We start from the raw sequence: 21,501 nt of genomic DNA, 5'->3' as shown, positions 1-21,501 counted from the left end.
AATATTGGATCTTTATTTCATTTGCTTTGTTTTTTGTTTAAGTTTCGTATCTGGTTTTTGGTTCAACTATTTTTGGATTGTTTGTGATATTTCTTGGGTTATTTGATGCTATTATCTTGAACAAGTTATTTAGCACTTTTGTTCTTATAATCATGATTCACCGACTATTGATTGTGATCATCTTAAGGTGTTAGATTTGCAATGAAAATTAAAATTTGACACTAGTTCATAGAAATGTTAAACCCAAGAAGTACACTTATGAGAGTAGAGATAAACTTTTGTGATCTTGGCAGCTTGATCTAAATAATTTCATAGAAACTAAGGAACCTTTAACTAAATTCATAATCATAAGAGTAGGTATGGATTAGTTATAGATATAATTGATTCTTTACAAGATTAGGTTTGACGTGAATAAGACAATTACACCATAGCCAATGTAGTAGCGCTTAAGGATTCGGAAATTTGCTTTGCAGAAGTAGTTAGAGATACCATGATTTAAGAAGCTTTCATTTGTTAATTTTGTTGCACATTTTAGCTTAGTTTTATTTATTTCAATTTGTTAATCGTTTAAATAATAGAGAAGTTTTAGTGGTGTCGGTAGTTGTCTACTTTTTCTGGAACAATCGACCCTTAATATCTTATGTTTGTTCACGATCTGTATACTTGCAGTAATATGTAGGATATTTAGGAAATTACAAATTTAAAATAACTGTGGATTGAACTCTATTATTGTATGCATACCCCACGCTCGTCAGTTAGCACCACTCAATCTCTTTGACAATTTAAAACACATGTAAAAAATGAAGTGCCATATGCAATTTAATGACAATAGAATTAAATTAATTTTAGCTCTTGAATGTTCCAAACTAGAGTCGGCAATATTTTTCCCCGCCGTAGCTTCTTTCCGTGTGGAAAACCTGCGCAGATGTCAACCTGCCGCCCAACGTCTGCTATTTATCTCAATGCCATGGGCAACATCTTGCCCCGTTAAAGAATAGGCGGATGCTGTTAACTCCATGGGAAACGTCCACTGCTGCGGGGCTGAGAAAAGTAAAAACTATATCTTTTCCGAATGCTATACGCATTTGACTGAGAGTTTGCCATTTTTTTAGACCAGAAAATGTCGAGAATTTGACCTCAAATAGGTTATTGTTGTCGGCAGTCTTTGACATAGTTTTTTCCAAGCAAATTTTATGTATATACCAATAACATGAAAGATCGATCATATGTACTTTTCTTCTTCCTTGTCCTAACTTGATGCTTGGCAATCTGGCAGCCTGGCCTGGGCTCTAAGACTACGATAGCAAGAGAATAAACAAACATGTCAAAAATTCCTTTGGCAAGAGAATTTTGAAGAAATTCAAGACATACTAAGAATAAGAAAATGAACAGAAAAACGATTATTCCTATAGAATATGACAATAAAGGTAGTTGCTTCATATGGTGCCTTATTCCGCTAGTTAGAAGATTAAATAAGAGGAGTCATTCCATCACTACAGGAAAATTTTTTTTTAAAAGTTTGCTCATAAAGTAACCAAAGGGCCCGAGCCCAAAATTAAAAACATATACAGCAGGAAGAAACTGCACGTCCAGATCAGTTAATTTTGTCATACTTTAGACATATTGGTTGTCTTTGATTTTTACAAGTTATTGTGTTGCTTTGAGAGTTATAATACTTGGGAGGATATAATTTTTAGAACAATAAATCAACCATCTGATAATTTCGAAGTCATCGTACTTACAGCGAAGTCTTTCATTTTTTTCTTTTTTTGGCAGACCACGAGACTAGGGATTGGAGCTGAATTAAAATACTGAGATGGGATGCATATAAGTTGACAAAAACTAGCAAAAGAAAAAAAAAAAGTTCGGAAAAAATTTTTGGGTGGAAATATTTAAAAATAAAAGAACTCCTGAAATTATTGCAACCCTCGTCATCTGCTCATAAAGTTTGGTACGGCATTTTTTTCCCAAAGCTTTAAAATTTTAACGATAAAGTGTATGAAATTCTGGGCGGTTGATAATCTTAGAATTTTCTTTGATGAGATGGATCCTCAAGATTTAGTGTTAAAGTGTATCAAAGTGTCCAAAATTGAAAATTAAGAATGAGGAGGGAGAATAAATCACTTGTTAAGGGGTGCAAGGTTAAACTGGACCCTAAATTTATTTTCAACTTTTTTTTTCTTCTTTTTTTATTTTTCTATTTCATTTATTCCTACTAATAATTTTTAGCATGTTTCTTCTCTTTTGTATATTTGGTATCAAATTTTTTATAGACTCACAATCCATCTAATTATATCCATCATTAGTTGATAATTAGTTTTATCATTTTTTGGCTTATATTGATAACTAAGCACTCAATTAAATATCTATGTAGAATGTGAACAAGATATAGTGTATCCAAATTAAGGTGATTAAACAATAATTTTTCTTTTTCTTTTTTGGTATTTCAATTAAACAATAATATTTTACATTATTGTTTGAACTATTAAATAAAATTAGCAATATAGACAAACATAAATATAGATGCATTAGAACTTCATTATTAAAACATGTGATTTGAATATGAAGAAAAGACAGGAAAAAACAACAGGATGTTTATTCAAAAATTTGTTGAGAGTTAAAGACTGAACTAGATTGTTGTAGGACCCCCCCTAGGAAATAAAACTTATTACATAGACGTCATATGCAGGGAAAGAAACTCTGTCTTATGTAGATGCAAACATGTTTATAACATGGACTTTTCGTGTAGGTGTTCTGCATTTATGTCAAATAAATTATAAAAGCGGACTTTTGGATGATAGGTGAGAACACGGACTTTTGCATGAAAGGTGAGAACATGGATTTATGATGCTAACGAGAGACAGAAGATTTAAGTCACCTCCAATCAGAATTGTTTTCTTGGATCTTCAACTCTATAAATACCTGCACAAGTGCTAAAATAGCCATCAGCTTTACAGCAAAAGTTCTCTCTTAAGAATTTCATTGTGACATATATCCTGCAGATATGTCAATCCTGAATTATTCCATCTGTCCAATTAGTTTAGTTTCTGTATGCTTGGCCATCCTTCACTTACTCTCCAGTTCTGGAGTCAATGCTGCTTCTGATCAAATGCATGCAGCATCAAGTATCAGAAGTGAAGGGAAAGCTCTTTTAACTTGGAAAGCTAGTCTCGACAATTATAGCCAATCTAAGTTGTCATCCTGGTCATCTTCTGCAAATCCTTGCAGTGCCTGGGATGGAGTTCGATGCAACAAAGCTGGACGAGTATCGGTGATTAACATCACTAGTTCTGGCATCAAAGGTACACTTGATCATCTCAATTTCTCGTCTCTACCCCATCTAACTACAATTGATCTTTCCCAAAATGCACTCCGTGGGACCATACCATCCAACATTGGGAACCTTTCTAGACTAACCTATCTTTCCTTCTGGTCAAATCAATTGTCTGGTGCCATTCCTATTGAAATTAGCCAACTAACCAATCTTAGGTTCTTGTACCTTTCATATAACTCATTCAGTGGATCAATCCCTACGTCTATTGGCAATCTGACAGGCCTAACCCAGCTAGACCTAGGAAGCAACAAACTTTCTGAATGGATTCCAGAGGAGATTGGGAAGCTGAAATCTCTGACAAATCTCTCTTTAGCTGACAATATGCTCACAGGTCGGATTCCTCTGTCTATTGGAAACTTAAGTGGCTTGACTCTGCTGTATCTTTCCCAAAATTATCTTTCTGGGCCTATCCCTAAAGAAACTGGAAACTTGACAAAACTAAATGATTTGGATCTTTCTTGGAACCAGCTATCAGGTCCCGTTCTAAAAGAGATTGGGGAGCTCAGATCACTTACTAGACTCTCTTTAGCTAACAACATGCTCACAGGTCCGATTCCTCTGTCTATTGGAAACTTAAGTGACTTGACTCTGCTGTATCTTTTCAAAAATTATCTTTCCGAACAGATTTCTTCTGCCATAGGAAATTTAACCAATCTTAATGACTTGGATCTTTCTCAAAACAACTTTTATGGGTCTATCCCTCCCGAACTGGGAAAATTGAAGCTACTAGCTTATATTGATTTTTTCCAAAACCAGTTAAGTGGTGCCGTGCCCGATGGATTCAACAATCTTACACATTTAAATTCGATATGGCTGTCTCAAAACTATCTTACTGGTCATTTACCCCAAAATATTTGCATTGGTAGCTCATTGACGTGGTTCACAGTATCTGAAAATAACTTTGTCGGCGCTATACCAAGAAGCTTGAAAAACTGTTCTAGTTTAAGAAGAATTAGTGCAGCTGACAACCAACTATCAGGAAATATTTCTGAAGAATTTAGCGTCTCTCCATATGTCGAGCATATTAATTTAAACAATAACAAATTTTTTGGTCAGTTGCCTTGGAATTGGAGCGGCTATCTGACTTTGACAGAGTTGAGGATGTCGAACAATAATCTTTCGGGCAGAATACCAGCTGGGCTAGGAGAGGTATCTTGTCTGCAAAAACTGCATCTCTCTTCAAATCACTTGCATGGAAAGATCCCTAGAAGTTTGGGGAAGTTGATTTTGTTGCTTGAGCTTAAGCTGGATAGCAACTACCTTTCAGGCAATATACCATCAGAAATTGGTCAGATGTCTAGACTTTTAAATCTTAGTTTGTCAGCCAATAATCTTAGTGGCTCAATTCCAGAACAAATAGGCAATTGCACACAATTGCTGGATTTAAACTTGACCCAAAATGCACTCACCGGTAGTATTCCTTCTCAAATAGGAAATCTTCCATCACTTGCAACTCTGGATCTCAGCCAAAACATGCTGGAATCAAAATTGCCGCCAGAGTTAGGTGAGATGAAAAGCATTGAGACGATGAATCTTTCGCATAATAGGATATCAGGTTTCATCCCCAAAACCTTTGATCATTGCTTCAGTTTGATATTGATTGATATATCCTACAATCAATTGAAAGGCCCTCTTCCCAACACTAGTGCATTTCAAAAAGCTCCATTTGATTCCCTGAGAAACAATAAAGGTTTATGTGGCAGTGTTGCCAGATTGAGGCCTTGCTCTGAATCAACTCAAAAGAAGGCAAGTAGAAGGACAACAAAAAGAGTTGTCTTTCTAGTTGTTGCTCCAATACTATCTACCACGTTTCTTTTGATCATGGTTGTAGGCATCTTCATTCTTGCAAGGTCACGTAAGAGAAACGGGGAGAATAAGCCTCAAGAATTTACTAGAAATATGTTCACTGTCTGGAGCTTTGATGGGAAAATGGTCTACGAGAACATCATTGATGCAATAGACAATTTTGACCCCAAGTATTGCATTGGAGTGGGAGGATTTGGAAGTGTATTTAGAGCAGAGTTGCCAAATGGTCAAGTGGTTGCTGTCAAGAAACTTCATGGAATGGATGGTGGTGCCTTGAGGAGGCCAAAAGATTTCACCAATGAGATCCATGCATTAACAAATATTAGGCATCGCAACATCGTGAAGCTGTATGGATTTTGTTCACATGCACAACACACTTTCTTGGTTTATGAATTCTTGGAAGGGGGAAGTTTGATGCAATTGATGAGCAATGACGAAACAGTGGGCATGTTTGACTGGATCAAGAGGGTAAATATTGTTAAAGATGTGGCAAATGCATTATCTTATATGCATCAGAATTGCTCGCCTTCCATTATTCATCGAGATATTTCTAGCAAAAATATTTTGTTAGACTCTGAGTATCAAGCCCATATTTCTGATTTTGGCACTGCAAGAATCTTGATGCCTGATTCATCTCATTGGACATCATTTGCTGGAACATATGGATATGCTGCTCCAGGTATACTTTTCTTTGCTCAAACAAATCTAACTTGTCTCTTTACCTTGTCTTTTTCAACTAATCCATAGTTACATAAAGCTAAAATGAGCAAAGCAATTTACGCAATCAATATTTCTAGTGGATTTAGTTGCACCATAGTATGAAGTGATTGTTGACTTTGTGAATTGCAGAACTTGCTTATACCATGGAAGTAAATGAAAAATGTGATGTTTATAGTTTCGGAGTATTAGCATTAGAAGTGATCATGGGCAAGCATCCAGGTGATTTCATACTGTCCACATTGTCGGCATCATCATCTACTTCAACTGTATGTGATATACTGCTGAAAGACATTGTGGATCCTCGACTCTCATCTCCAAGTACGCAAGAGTCGAAACAAGTGACCTTGGTGGCAAAGCTGGCATTGTCATGCATAGAACCCAATCCTCAATTAAGGCCGACAATGAAGCAAGTGTGTGTCCAACTGTTGAAAGAAATACCATCTCAATTCAATGTATTCCCAATAGTTACAATTGGGCAACTTCTGGAGCTGCCAATGACAAATGTTTAAGCTTTTCTGTGTAATCAAGTTTCTTTCATCTATCCAAAATTTTCAAATTTTGTTGTCTGCAACTCTAAATTTGGGATAAATTTTATCTTGATCCTTTGCAAGGGAAAAAAATAGAAGTCAAAACAAGGGCGAACTTCTAGTCAGCGCAGAGGCGGAGTTATGTTATCTCCATGGATTGCAATCATACCCACGACTTTTGAAAAATTGTGGAATAACCTATAAAATTAAGGTCTTGATTTTTTAGCATTGTCTCATTTTCGCTCCCTAAATTTTCATAACATTTAATTTATGCCTACAATTGCCCCTCCAAAAGCATTGAATTTTCAAATTGCCCTACCAATTCTACAATGGAGCTTTTAAATAACACATATTATATGATGCTATTCTTATTTCTTTTTATAAATATTTTTTTATTTTGTAAATTTTATTTGTTTAACTTTGAACTTCTCTTATATGTTTAGTCACATGAATTGCTTGCAAACCTAATATTCATTTGACAGTTTGAATGTATTCCATTATTAGCTTATTAGAATCTGCATCTTGTAGTTTTATTAGCAATCAGGCAATTGTATACCATTAGATGAACTAATAACTACAGGACATAATAAATCATAGACTATATTTTATTTTATTTTTCTAATATTGAGTTGGTGTATGTCTATTAATTAATTTATAGCGAACAATTAGTTGCACCAAAAGTCTACAAACTATACATAGGAAGTTTTATATAAAATTATTACACCGGCCGCTTGAATAAAGATCCTGACTCCTCTACTGAGTCAGAACGTTATTTAGAGTGAATTTCATATTCAAAACTTGATACCAAGGTTTATGCATTCTTAAACTGCAATTCTTCTAATATTGGATATGATACTTTGAAAAGCTTGAGCAAAGCTCTGGCGGTGAAGCGCAAAAGAAAGCATATGGACTACCTCGCCTGTGGTAGAAAAGTTTATAAGTGTTTTGTGTATCAGGAAAGGAATAATGCTGAAGATATGGTATAGCTAAGCATGCTTCTATAAAGAAATTGGATGCTTGATCAGTATAACCAAATTGTCTTCTGCTTTTCTTGACTTGGAACAAATATCATAGAGGGCTAATATTGGGTCAAGGAAAATTAATAAATTCTTCTGTTATGTGTTTCAGAAAAGCAAATATAGCAATGACCATAATGAACTATTTATTCGATTGTGCACTAGTCCTGCAATGTGTGTCTATAGCCTTCTAGCTTTCAACTAGATTTCTTAATGCTTACTCATCATTCTAGCGTATTAGTTATTTGAAAGCATAAGAAAGTTTTTATGAATATTTTTATGGTAAAAACTTGAAGAAAGTTAAAGTTAATTGTATTGAATGTCATATATAGGCACTTGAAATTTCCTAGAGATGTTAGGAATGAGCAACTCAAGGATGAGGTTTTTGGGCTAGATTAAGTGTTGGATTAATCTTTCATACATTGACAGTGTATACACTGTCAGCATTAAATGAATGACAACTATGAAAAATTTGAATTTGAAATTCAACTTTTGCATACACGTCATGAATCCAACGATAATAATGTATATACATTCAGTGTATATAAGATTTACTCATAAGTGCTTCTATTTTAAGGAGAAGAGGATCTGATTGCAAAATATTTAAAATTAGATTTATGGAGCATATATAGTTCCTTTGGCATTGATATTTGTCTCCAACCCAAAGTATTTAGATTGAATTGTAGAAACCGTATGTAAAGCTTTTGTCGAGAGATATGCATTCCATCATCATCTTTAGAATTTTAAGAGTATTTTAAAGTTTACTATCTATAAAATCAAGTCGGTGTTGCTTGATTTGCATTGCACATTGGATTTGACCTATTACTCTTTGAATAGTTATTTCATAAGATTTGGAACTTTTTAATTATTTTTAACTATTGAATACTGAGCCCAAACGCACCCTAATTGCTTAGACCCTTCACTTGTAACTCAAAGTTCATAGATTCAACTCTACAGGAAGTAAGGAACCACTAATCACTTGTAACACAGATTATAAATTCGACTCTGCAAGAAGGAACCACTGTTGATCCTCTTTAAAACAAATAAATAAAAACCAACAATTAATCCATCACTGCAACTTATCTTAATCTAAAGCAAAGAATCAGCCAAGGTACCATACATCCTAAATATCAATCACATGTTTGTAGCAACTGAAACCTTTCATTTACTCGTTACTCTTTAATAACGAATAATTAGAATATTAGTGCACAGTTTTGTTTTGAACGTTGCCTTAGTAGTTATATCATCACGAACTATCACAGTACGCTTTTTTTTTTTTCACTTCTGGAGTAACCAATATCTATTTGTTCACACCTAGAGGCCTTATATTGGTACATGAGTTTTAATAACATAGAAAAAAGAGATGAAATCAGCTCCTTTGGTATTTCACGGCAAAGGCTACCATTAAATGGTAAATGTTGAACATCTGCTTTAGTGATTGTGGGCTAATCTTTCAATAAAAAATGAAACATTCTGTAGTAACAATGGTTATGGTAACTAAACAGTTTTTACCTGATATAATAGGTTATCATACGTTTAGCGACCATTTAATTATTTGTTGGATCTGTCCACCTAAATAGGATAATGCCTAAAATTAAGGAAGTAAGTTTCTCATCTAAAATAGTAAGTTAACCATAATAAATTAGTAACTTTTGTATCTCAAAAGGTAAATTGGAATAAATATGAAACTTGCTTTTTAAATAAATAAACTACTACTTTATATCCCAAACATACTTTTTAGAGAGTAAATTTAGCTCAACTAATAGTAAGTTTTTATACATAAATAGTAATTCTTACTTATAACATAGTAAATTTATTAATGACCAAAACTTACTAATTTATGGCACAAATGTACTGTTTTACTTAAAACACTTATGCCAAACCAATACTAGAAAGATTATTTGAAATAACGATAGATGTTTTATTAATGATTAAAACTTAGTATCTTAGCTAGTAAGTACTCGTAATATACCTGTATAATACATGATTATATGTCTAATTTAAAATTTTTTTGTATTTATATATTTTAAAATATTATGAAAAATTTTTCACATAACCTTATAAAATATGTAATAAAATTTTGTCGTATTATAATTTTGAATAATTTTAAAAATTTTTGAAAAGTTTAAAAGTTTGGATAATAATAACAACACAGCTTCCTAGTTATATATGGAATAGAAAGGAAGATGTTATTGAAAGAAAGAAAGGTGACCAAATCCAATACATATTACATCATGAGTTTAGGTATGATTTATTTAAATAATCAGTAATTTAGTTCTAGTCAATATACGATGCATATTGATTTCCTACAAATGAAAATATAATTTAACAGTGATGCATTAATGGAATTCATAGTTTGAACACATCAATTGAGTACCTATTTCCTTTTGTTAAGTAGCTATTATTTATTTTGTTACTTAGGTTAAATATTTACATATAAAATAATAGCAATAGAATGCCAATCCTCGAACCAATGGAACTTCAATTATTGCTAATAAAACTAATTTTACATTGATAAAAATTAGTCTAGAAAATGAAATGTCAATGGCAACAATTACTAAAATATAGCAATTTTTAATTATGGGAAAATAAAAAACTAAGTTCCCAAAATATTTCCCTTTTATTGTTTAAAAAATATCAACTTGTTAACTAAATTCAAAATAATTCTATTATAAAAAATATTCTTCCTCAAATTAACTTTAATGATTAGATGTGAGATACAAATATGGTAAAATATCTGTCATATGCATGTCATGGATTTTTGAGACTTTCAATAAAAAAAATTTGTTATTAAAATAATATTGTATCATAATGCGTTAATTATTTTAGGATCATTTTATACGTGAATTGAATTTAATTTAAATCATACAATAGATTATATGTGAAAGTGATTTTCATTTAGTTGTTGAATCTCATTTTTATAAACAATCTCCCAAGGAAAAAGTCCAGATCATACTAATTTTCTTATATTAATTGTTATACTAATTTTGTCATTTTTATTGTTATACTATTTCTCATTTTGTTTGGGCTTTAACTTTTATTAATTCTCGTGTCCTAGATGTAAATTTAATAAAAATTTATCATCTTATTATATTCATAGGTGTTAAATTATAAAAATTGTGATATATAAAAAAGTGATATTCCATATATAACTAGGAAGATGTGTTGTTATTATTATCAAAACTTTTCAAAAATTATGCAAAATTATAATACGACAAAATTTTATTACATATTTTTATAAGGTTATGTGAAAAATTTTTCATAGTATTTTAAAATATATAAATAGAAAAAATTTTTAAATTAGATATATAATCATGTATTACACAAGTATATTACGAGTACTTACTAATTAAGATACTAAGTTTCAATCAATAATAAACATCTTATCGTTATTTCAAATAAGCTTTCTAGTATTGGTTTGGTATAAGTGTTTTAGTAAAATAGTACGTTTGTGCCATAAATTAGTAAGTATTGGTCATTAATCAAATTTACTATGTTATAAGTAAGAATTACTATATATACAAAAACTTACTATTATTTGAACTAAACTTACTCTCTAAAAAGTATGTTTGGGATATAAAGTAGTAATTTATTTCTTTAAAAAATAAGTTTAATATTTATTCCAATTTACCTTTTGAGGTATAAAAGTTTCTAATTTATTACGGTTAACTTACAATTTTGGATGAAAAATTTACTTCATTAATTTTAGATGTTATCCTATTTAAGTGGATAGGTTCAACAAGTAATAAAATAGTCGCTAAAAGTGCAACAACCTAATATATCAGGTAAAAACTATTTTGTTACGATAACTATCGTTACTAAAGCATTGTCCATAAAAAATTGGCTAGTTATAGCATGAGTTAAAGTGTGCCAGTAACTGTCTATACCACAGCTCAAGGTTTCTATTATCTTAATCAAGGTCAACTAGTGTCTTTTGGAAAACCATAATCAAGTTTGATACATAACGTATGCTATTGTTTATGCAAAATGCATAAAACAACTAATTGTACAAGTCTATAATATTATGCACAAAAGAACCTATGACTGTCTATCTTTTAAGAGAGCACAATTTTGGGGCCTAAGATTACGTTTCCTGTCTTTGATTTGTTTCCTAGCAAAGTTCTCCATTGTTCTTAGATCTTGTATAAGACCATGTCTAGCCAAGTGTTTTACTACTTTATATATTTAAACTCATTTTGATTTTAAGATTCTTCTGTAGTAAAGTCAAGAGGATGCTATTACATTATTTCCCATAGCAACGGCTTTTTTGTTTTGAAACCTATAGCAATAGCTTGGTAAGTGGATCCCATATTTTTGGGAGAAAAACTTGAAGGTCTTGAATTTTTTAGTGTCATAGATTTTTTTCCAACAAGTTCCGAATTTTTTTTTTTTTCCAACAAGTTCCAAATCTAGTACCTTCTGCTTATAGTTCCTTCCACCGTACCACCCAACCTAATTCTCCTTCAAGTTCTGAATAATTTATGTGTGATGATATTAACATTACATTTATTGTTAGAACCAGTCAATCTCTTTTACAATTTTTTGAAACATGTTAAAAAAAAATGAAGTGCCATATGCAATTTAATGACAATAGAATTAAGGTAATTTTGCACTTGAATGTTGCAAACTAGAGTTGGCAATTTTTTTCCCCGCCATAGCTTCTTTCGATGTGGCAAACCTGCGCTGATGGCAATTTGCAGCACAAGATCTACTATTTATGGGCCAAAATACACTTTACTACCCTATAATTTAGTGATTTTTCACATAACCCCCTATAGTTTCTAAAATTATATATAACTCTTTTATAATTTGAATTAAAATGTTAAAAGTGACGGAATTTAGCATCATAATATGCATTACCATTCAAAGATCCAAGCCACTTGAAATTTTTTCATGCTATATGAACCACATCCATGTCCAACATGTAATGCAATTGTTAAGTATTCTTGAGAATTGATGGTCATGGTATAATGCATTGAAACATAAGACATCACTGAAACCTGATAATCTTTTTAACTCTTTCTAGGCTCTTTGACTGTTGGATATTAAGACGCCAACACCATTTCCACAACAGCATTGCAAATCATCAATAGCGGTTAATGGTCTGCTAGTTGCAAATCATCACAAGATGGAAACACATTTGCCTTACTCTACAACAGTTTCATGTCAACTACTAAAATTCACAGAAGTGTTTCATTTCATTTATTAAAGATGTCGGAAGGAAAGAGAATTCCGACCATTGCAATGGCAAAACTGGAATGAAAACGGTGAATCTCCTCACATAGCTCCTGCACTATTACAACCTACAAGGCAAAGACACCAAAAAAAAAAAAAAGCTAAAATCTTTGTTTCCCCTCCTAGAACTAACATTCTTCAAGACATTCCAATTAGCATAGATACTCTTACGTACTGTAGTACATGCATCAGCAGAGGAGCAAATTGAATATATTTTAACAATCTGACTTGGTCTAACCTCAGGACTTGAGCCTATTGTGCAACCCGAAGTCTATTTGACAATCAAAAATGTTAGTCTGACAAATCATACGAGTTATCATATATTAGCGGGGTCCCAAGTCCATTGGCCATCAAAATCGCAATCTTTCTAGATGAAAACTCGTCCTCCAGGAGACAACAGAATGCGCACCATATTATTGGACATTTCATCCTAGAATCAGTCAGCCTTGCTAGAACCATAATTGCCAAAAGCATAATTAGCGTCAATTTTCAGCTTCAAGGAAGTCATTATACCAGCAAAATAGCAATTAAAAGTTGATAACTTGAAAATCAAATTTATTGGTCACTCGACTTTTAAGAAATCAATAATGTTGCGGAAATAATATCAGGTGGGGATATTTATAGTGTGCGTAATTCTATGAAATGGCCACCATGCATTCCCTCCCTTAGCGAGTGGGCAAATGCAGCCCATGCGGTGTAAATCAAAATGATAATATAAATGATATTTAATCTAATGATCTACGAAAGATGACTTTTAGTACTAATTTTGAGTAATTAGTTTTTCCAGAATTTTCGTTAAAACTGAAAGCAATAAATTTGTTGGTGGATGCTTCCCAAGAAGATGGTGAAGAAGTGGCACTGGTTGTACACTGGTTGTAAAGTTCTCTCAAGTTTTTACTTGAAACTGTAAAGGTTTATTATCTATAAAATCACTTAACGTTTCGGAAAAAAAAAAAATGAATACAGCACAAAGTTAACAACTATTTATGTGCTAAAAGCTGCCAAGATTCAGCAATGGTGTTATGCTTTGAAGGGCCTACGGCAGAAAGTACTTATATAGTAAAAGAATATCTCTGGTTGAGATTATTTAAGATAATTTTTAAAAAATATATTATAATTTATAACCGAATCTCTTGGATTAAGAAAGTTAGTTAGTTTCTAAAATTGAATAAAAATTTTACCTCGCTTTCCAAAAACTACGCTTTATCTTTCAACCACGTTCACGTTTAATGCTATAAACACTACATTTAATTCCTTATAATCTTAACTCAAGAAAGTTGAGAGTATAAATAAGGATAAATTTGGAAAAAAACTTCAGAAATGCTTTCTTGATATGATAAAATGACAGATAAAAGGGAACGCTGGATTGGGGTCATTTAAATAGGAACTAAGGGAGTATTATATTAATAAGATATGTTTATTCTTCCCTATTGTTACTTTCTACTCCTTTAATATCGGAACTTTCTTCTTCCTTTCTTAAATTTCTATTCTCTCTATTCAATTGCCTTGCTAAAGCTTTTCTTTTTGGCCTTTGATACTACTGTTTTTTTTTTTTTGGTTGCAGGTCTGTCTCTTGCTTTTTAAAGTTTTTTTTTATTTATTAGTCTCCCAAGTATTCTATTGTTCTAAAGTTACGAAAATTTTTCTTTGCTGCTTTTTGTTATCTATTTGATGTTAAGGAAGATTCCTACCTTGACCCAAACTCTTTAGAGTTTTCTTCAAATTTTGGCCTTAATTGATTATAAATAGGACTCCTAACAATTATTTCTTTCTGTAAAGCCATTAAAGTTTGTTTACCATCATCATTCATCTTAACAAGATTAAAGGCTAAATTTTTTTATCCAAATCAAAACCTAACCAACAGTCTGTATAATAATCTCATCCACGTGATTCCTAATTAACGTATAATTAACATAGTAATTTAACAAACTCAAAGTATGAAAGGAAGAAACAATATTAACTTATTAGTTACTTGCTTGATTAGGCTTCTAAAGAGATGTGTCCTATCTGGAACTCCTCAGAGCATAGTTATTAAACCCGGCCCAGGGAGGAATCCGGTGAAAGAGGTGGATCAACGGGTTATTGGTTCAACCAGTGGGTGAGTGGTCCAACCGGTGGGTCACTAAATATATTTAAATATTATGTTTCATAATTTTTTATGTCATAATAAATATTCATTTAGTCTAATTTATTATAGAATCATTAATTCTTATAAGAATTAACAACCTAAATTTAATTAGTAATCTACCAAATTTCAAGTATAAAATTTTATCTATATGTAATTATCTAATTTATTTATGAATTTTAAGTACAAAAGTTTATTAAGAATAATATTTGCCTTTAAAAAGAATTATGTAATATGTTATTTTTTAAGTCAATTTCATAATTTATAGAGTTTGGGGAATAATAAAATGTTATTAAAAGATTTCAAATAAATTTTGTTTTGAAGAAATAAAATAAGAATAAAAAGTCTAATATGTAGTATAAGAAGGACAAGATAACAACAAATGGGTAGTTGGTCTGGTGGTGATTTTCTATCAACATGCCTGATGTTTGGTGTTCGAATCGTCTCTCACTTCCTCACCAGCACATCTGTTTTCTAACAAGAAGAAAGAGATAAGAGGAATAGAACAGAGTTCCGTAATTTCCCCCTAATGTTTGATAAGTTAGCCCTTGCAATTTGGTAACTACGTACCCTATCCACACGCACTCACAAACTCGTGTCTGATGCTAGGATTTAAGCAACTAAGGATAATAGAGAAAACCCCCTTTTCACCAGAGGTTACTCTTTTAATTTATTTAGTTTTATATATATATAAAAGGAATATTACAATGTCTAAAAAAACTCATGCTGGGGGTGGCAAAAGACTCAAAAGGGACAAAATCAGTGCACAAATAATATGGGAAACCCAAGACAAAAGGGTAATATCGTCAGGCGACTCATATAGTCAATGGCGATGACAGAAAATGGCATAGATATCCGTCAAAATTGCACTAAAACCAGAACAATTGGGAAGTCAAGGTTCATAATTCATCCCCGCTTTATAACATTTAAGATAAGATAAGATTAAAATTCTACTCCCTCCGTCCCACTTTGATAGTCCTATTTTCCTTTTTCATCCATCCCAAATTGTAGTCCGCTTTTCAATTAAAGAATATAGTTATCTTTTAATTTCTCTAAAATACCCTTATTCAATGTAGGTTGTTAGTAGTATAAACTACCCTATTTAATGTAGATTGTTACTTGACCCTCAATTTAAGTTCCCATAAACCATCAATTCAAGTTTCTATGAATAATTAATATAAAGTTGTACTCTATTTAATGTAAGAGTATTTTAGAAAATAGCAATCTAAATTTATTTTTTCAATAAAGTTAACTACTTTTTCTTAAATTGTGTGAAAAAAAAACTAAAACTATCAAAATAGGATAGAGGGAGTAACAAACAGTGGCAATTATGTTGAACTTCTGGCTTCAATGAAGGTGCTCAAGCCAAGTCTTCTGTTGACTGCATTTACTTTGAATTTTCGTTTATTGTTGAATTGAGAGTGACTTACCATAAAATTGCCAAGGAAATGCAGGACTCGACTTCATTCTGTCTTGTCTATTTCTTCCATTAACCAATTCTAATTATTGCCCCCAAGACCTGTTGAATTAATGTGCATTTACTCTTGCTATGTGCAGTTCATTTAGGCATCCAAAAGTTTAATCTTAAATCGATCTACACTCCAATTTTCAGTTGCTTATTATAATTCTTTCAACTCTCTTATTTTTATGAACAATGTAGCTTTCTTATACCACAAGGGATTCTACTGCTTTGTTTGATGAGATGTATCACAACATAATGTAAGCACAATATCGATCCACACTTTCTGAGAGAAAGGAATAAATCACAGAGTTCAGAATCAAAGAAGACTTTGCAAACTAAAATAAATTCAGAATAGACTTTAGTTCACAAAATCAACCCCAAACTTGACGTTATGTTAAGAGTTAAAGACTCAACTGGATTGCCGTAGGAGTAGGGGTAAAGTCCCAGGAAATAAAGCCTATTACGTAAACATCATATGTGGGAAACATAAATGGTGGGAAACGTAAATGCAGGGAATGATGATGATAACGAGAGACAGACGACTTAAGTCATCTCTCATTAAGAGTTAAAGACTCATCTACATTGCCTTAGGAGTTGTTGATTCAACTTTTTAATTGTATCGTTTCTAATTTGCTCATCTTGTGTTACAGGATCAGGAAAACTTCTGCATGGGGCAACAACACCCTTAAATTGGATCAGCATCTAGATTGCTGTAATTGGTGGCATAAAGACGTTTCTGCTTTCTTTTATAGCTGGCTAGTGATTTCACTAAAATGCTAAGTATATATCTAGTCAACTAAAGACCAGCTTTAAATTCAACTTCTGAATATTTTGGTATATATGAGCCTAAAAATAAAAATATGGGTTCTTCTATTCCATGCTATAAAGGCACAAGTAAAAATATGAGTTCTTCTATGAGCACATGATAAAAGTGGGCATTGAATTTTGTAGTCAAAAGTTTACGTGATTCAGAGAAGGATGATAATGTTTGAATTTAAAGTAAGCCCACCCTCTCTATATTGTGTGCATATCTTTTTTTTTTTTGTCCAAACAATAACTTTCATATATATATATATGTGTGTGTGTCAAAAGTATATACAATTGAGCAAAGGCTCAATAAATTCACTTTACCATTGTGCAATCAGTACAAGTGAAGAGGGCAGACCCATTCCATATCATACTGGTTTTGCTCAAAACTTGGGCTGCAAGTGTACAACTAAGATCCTTTTTATCTACTTCTGTTAAACAAAAGGAGCATATTGGAAACAATCTACTCAGAGATTGGATGTCCTCTATTATTGTAGCAAACCAATTGTTTGAGTGCTCATCTGGTTAGGCCAAAAAAAAAAAAAAAAGTCAAAAATATATACTGTGGGAAGAAATTGCAGACCAGATTTATTAGTGTTGTCATACTTTAGAATCAACCATCTGACAGTCTCGAAATGAAGACAAAAATGTTCACCAATAAGCAAAATTTGATATTCCCCACTTACAACAAAGATTTAAATCTTCTGGGCAAACTACAGGCATGGGGATTGGAACTGAATTAAATTACTAAGATTCATTTTCTTGGGTATTCCAAAAGTAAAAGTTCAATACTCGTATTACATACCTAGCCTCAAGAATTATAAACAAGGCATTAAATTTTAAGTATCATAGTGAGATTAATTTGGGAAAGAAAATTTAAATCATAAAATGGAAACAAGCGTCTATGTCAAAATTTTGTATTGCCCGGACCTTTGCATGATTGATGATGGTAATGAGAGACAGAGGATTTCAGTCACCTCCAATCAGAATTGTTTTCTTGGATGTTCAACTCTACAAATACCTGCACAAGTGAAAAAATAGCCATCAGATTTACAGCAAAAGTTTTCTCTTAAGAATTTCACTGTGACATACATCCAGCAGATATGTCAACCCTGAATTATTCCATCTGTCCAATTACATTAGTTTTTGCATGCTTGGTCATCCTTCACTTGCTCTCCAATTCTGGAATTAATGCTGCTTCTGATCAAATGCATGCGGCATCAAGTACTGGAAGTGAAGGGAAAGCTCTTTTAACATGGAAAGCCAGTCTTGACAATTATAGCCAATCTAAGTTGTCATCCTGGTCATCTTCTGCAAATCCTTGCAGTGCCTGGGATGGAGTTCGATGCAACAAAGCCGGACGAGTATCGGTAATTAACATCACTAGTTCTGGCATCAAAGGTACACTTGATCATCTCAATTTCTCGTCTCTACCCCATCTCACTACGATTGAGCTTTCTCAAAATGCACTCCATGGGACCATACCATCCAACATTGGGAACCTTTCCAGACTAACCTATCTTGCCTTCTGGTCAAATCAATTGTCTGGTGCCATTCCTATTGAAATCAGCCAACTAACCAATCTTAGGTTCTTGTACCTTTCCTATAACTCATTCAATGGATCAATCCCTACTTCAATTGGCAATCTGACAGGCCTAGCCGAGCTAGACCTAGAAAGCAACAAACTTTCTGGATGGATTCCAGAAGAGATTGGGAAGCTCAAATCTCTGACGAAACTCTCTTTGGGTAACAATACGCTCACAGGTCGGATTCCTCGCTCTATGGGAAACTTAAGTGACCTGACTCTGCTGTATCTTTTCCAAAATTATCTTTCTGGGCCTATTCCCAAAGAAATTGGGAAACTCAGATCTCTTATTGAATGCTCTTTTGGGAAGAACTTGCTCACGGGTCCATCCCGCAATCTATTGGAAACTTAGGGAACCTGATATTGTTGTTTCTTTTCAATAATTTTCTTTCCGGACCCATTCCAGAAGAAATTGGGAACCTCTTATCCCTTGAAGATCTTGAATTTGATGAAAACAATCTCACCAGCAAGATTCCCAATTCTATTGGTAATTTGGAAAAGATCACTAGATTATCCCTTTTTGGAAACAAGCTCTCCGGACACATTCCTTCGACCATAGGAAATTTAACCAAACTCAATTATTTGGATCTTTCTCAAAACAACTTGTATGGGGCAATCCCTCCTGAATTGGGGAAGTTGAAGTCACTAGCTTTTATTAGTATTTTCCAAAACCAGCTAAGCGGTGCTCTTCCAGATGGATTCAACAATCTTACACATTTAAATGTGCTAATGCTGGACCAAAACTATCTTACTGGTCATTTACCCCAAAATATCTGCATTGGTAGCTCACTGACGAGGTTCGTAGTACATGAAAATAACTTTGTCGGTGCTATGCCAAGGAGCTTTAAAAACTGTTCTAGTTGAAGAATTATTGGCATCGCTAACAACCAACTATCAGGAAATATCTCTGAAGAATTTGGCATCTATGCACATGTAGAAATTATGGATTTAAGGAATAATAAATTTTTTGGTCAGCTGTCTTGGAATTGGAGTGGCTATCTGAATTTGACAGCGTTGGGAATCTCGAAAAATAATCTTGCTGGCAGAATACCAACTGGGCTTGGAGAGCTATCTCGTCTGCAAAGACTTTATCTCTCTTCAAGTCACTTGCATGGGAAGATCCCTGGCAGTTTAGGGAAGTTGACCTTGTTGCTTGAGCTTAAGCTGCACAACAACAATCTCTCAGGCAATATACCAACAGAATTGGTCAGATGTCTAGGCTTTTAAATCTTAGTTTGTCGGCCAATAATCTTAGTTGCTCAATTCCAGAACAAATAGGCAATTGCACACAACTGCTGGATTTAAACTTGAGCCAAAATGCACTCGTTGGAAATATTCCTTCTCAAATAGGAAGTCTTCCCTCACTCGCAACTCTTGATCTCAGCCAAAACATGCTGGAATCAAAATTGCCACTAGAGCTAGGCGAGATGAAAAGCATTGAGACGATGAATCTTTCGCATAATAGGATATCAGGTTCCATCCCAAAAAGCTTTGATCATTGCTTCAGTTTGATTTCCATTGATATATCCTACAATCAGTTGGAAGGTCCTCTCCCCAACATTAGTGCATTTCAAAAAGCCCCATTTGATTCCTTGAGAAACAATAAAGGTTTATGTGGCAGTGTTACTGGATTGAAACCTTGCTCTCAATCAACTCAAAAGAACACTAGTAGAAGGACAACTAAAAGAATGATCTTTCTAGTTGTTGCTCCAATACTAGCAACCATATTCCTTTTGGTCGTGGTTGTGGGCATCTTCATTCGTGCAAGGCCACATACGAGAAGCATGGAGAATAAGCCTCAGGAATTTACTAGAAATATGTTCTCTGTCTGGAGCTTTGATGGGAAAATGGTCTATGAAAACATCATTGATGCAATAGAGAATTTTGACCCCAAGTATTGCATTGGAGCAGGAGGATTTGGAAGTGTATTTAGAGCAGAGTTGCCGTCAAGTGGTTGCTGTCAAGAAACTTCATGGAATGGATGATGGTGCCTTGAGGAGACCAAAAGATTTCGCCAATGAGATCCGTGCACTAACAAATATAAGGCATCGCAACATCGTGAAGCTGTATGGATTCTGTTCACATGTACAACACACTTTCTTGGTTTATGAATTCTTGGAAGGGGGAAGCTTGATGCACTTGTTGAGTGAAGAGGTGAATTCTGACCGGCTAGAGTGAGCTGAAAGGTGGGGGTGTTGCAGCTGGAGAGGTCACAGCGGTCTCGGTCACCTGCTTAAGATACAGGAGGGGCTGAATCCCCCGGTAGAACTCCGAAGCTTAAGTCAGTTCGGAATTGGAAAATAATTTAATGGAGAGAATCAATGCGGGTTTTACCAAGAAATTCATCCCCCTTCTCAGTAGAAGTTTTGAGTATTTATAGAGGATGGACAGGAGAGGACTGCTTGCACAGGTCCCTAAAGATCTAGCAGGGTCAGCGTATCAAGGTGACTTGATGGGCTCTGCGGAAAGGTGCGCCGGAACAGTCATGTGTCAGGCGGCGCATGTCAGAGCAGCTTTATCAGAAGTGTCAGAGATGTCAGAGATCACGTTCCACAACTCCGGTTGCCAGGGCATTATACTTCACTTCGGCTTAATGAGGGAAAGCCTTGGCCGAGGCAGTAACTAGGCCGAAATCAATTCCCGATGGTGAGAGGCCGAGGCGGTCGGAACCGAAGAGACACAGGGCGGAACCCCAGCTCTGGCCGAGTTGGAAATGCCCTCCTCACTAAGCCCCCCAAGCCTCGGGAAGGGCGAGGTCGTGGTATCCCGAAGTGGCTACTTCCCGGGGCTGATAAGGGTGTAAGACACGGAGTGTTGGGGACACGTCATGACCGCGCGGATGAGACCGGATAAGGGGTGAAAGGACGGCTGTCAGCTTTAATGA

The 21,501-nt window shown here is 33.9% G+C and overlaps 2 protein-coding genes across 2 annotated transcripts; both read left to right on the top strand.

Moving 5' to 3' along the window:
- Positions 1 to 3,004: 3,004 nt before the first annotated feature.
- Positions 3,005 to 6,369, top strand: LOC113766762 (MDIS1-interacting receptor like kinase 2-like). Its single transcript, XM_027310918.1, has 2 exons — positions 3,005 to 5,819; positions 5,990 to 6,369. Exons 1-2 carry the CDS (start codon positions 3,005 to 3,007, stop codon positions 6,367 to 6,369), a joined length of 3,195 nt encoding a protein of 1,064 aa, XP_027166719.1.
- Positions 6,370 to 18,135: 11,766 nt separating this feature from the next.
- On the top strand, positions 18,136 to 20,602 carry LOC113766756 (MDIS1-interacting receptor like kinase 2-like). Its single transcript, XM_027310914.1, has 4 exons — positions 18,136 to 18,940; positions 19,024 to 19,398; positions 19,516 to 19,803; positions 19,887 to 20,602. Exons 1-4 carry the CDS (start codon positions 18,136 to 18,138, stop codon positions 20,600 to 20,602), a joined length of 2,184 nt encoding a protein of 727 aa, XP_027166715.1.
- Positions 20,603 to 21,501: the final 899 nt, after the last annotated feature.

Source organism: Coffea eugenioides, chromosome 1 (assembly GCF_003713205.1).
Source record: "Coffea eugenioides isolate CCC68of chromosome 1, Ceug_1.0, whole genome shotgun sequence".
In the NCBI taxonomy this organism is placed as follows: Eukaryota; Viridiplantae; Streptophyta; class Magnoliopsida; order Gentianales; family Rubiaceae; genus Coffea; species Coffea eugenioides.
The sequence above is the reverse complement of the archived record's forward strand: the minus strand, read 5'-3'. Positions and strand labels throughout refer to the sequence as shown.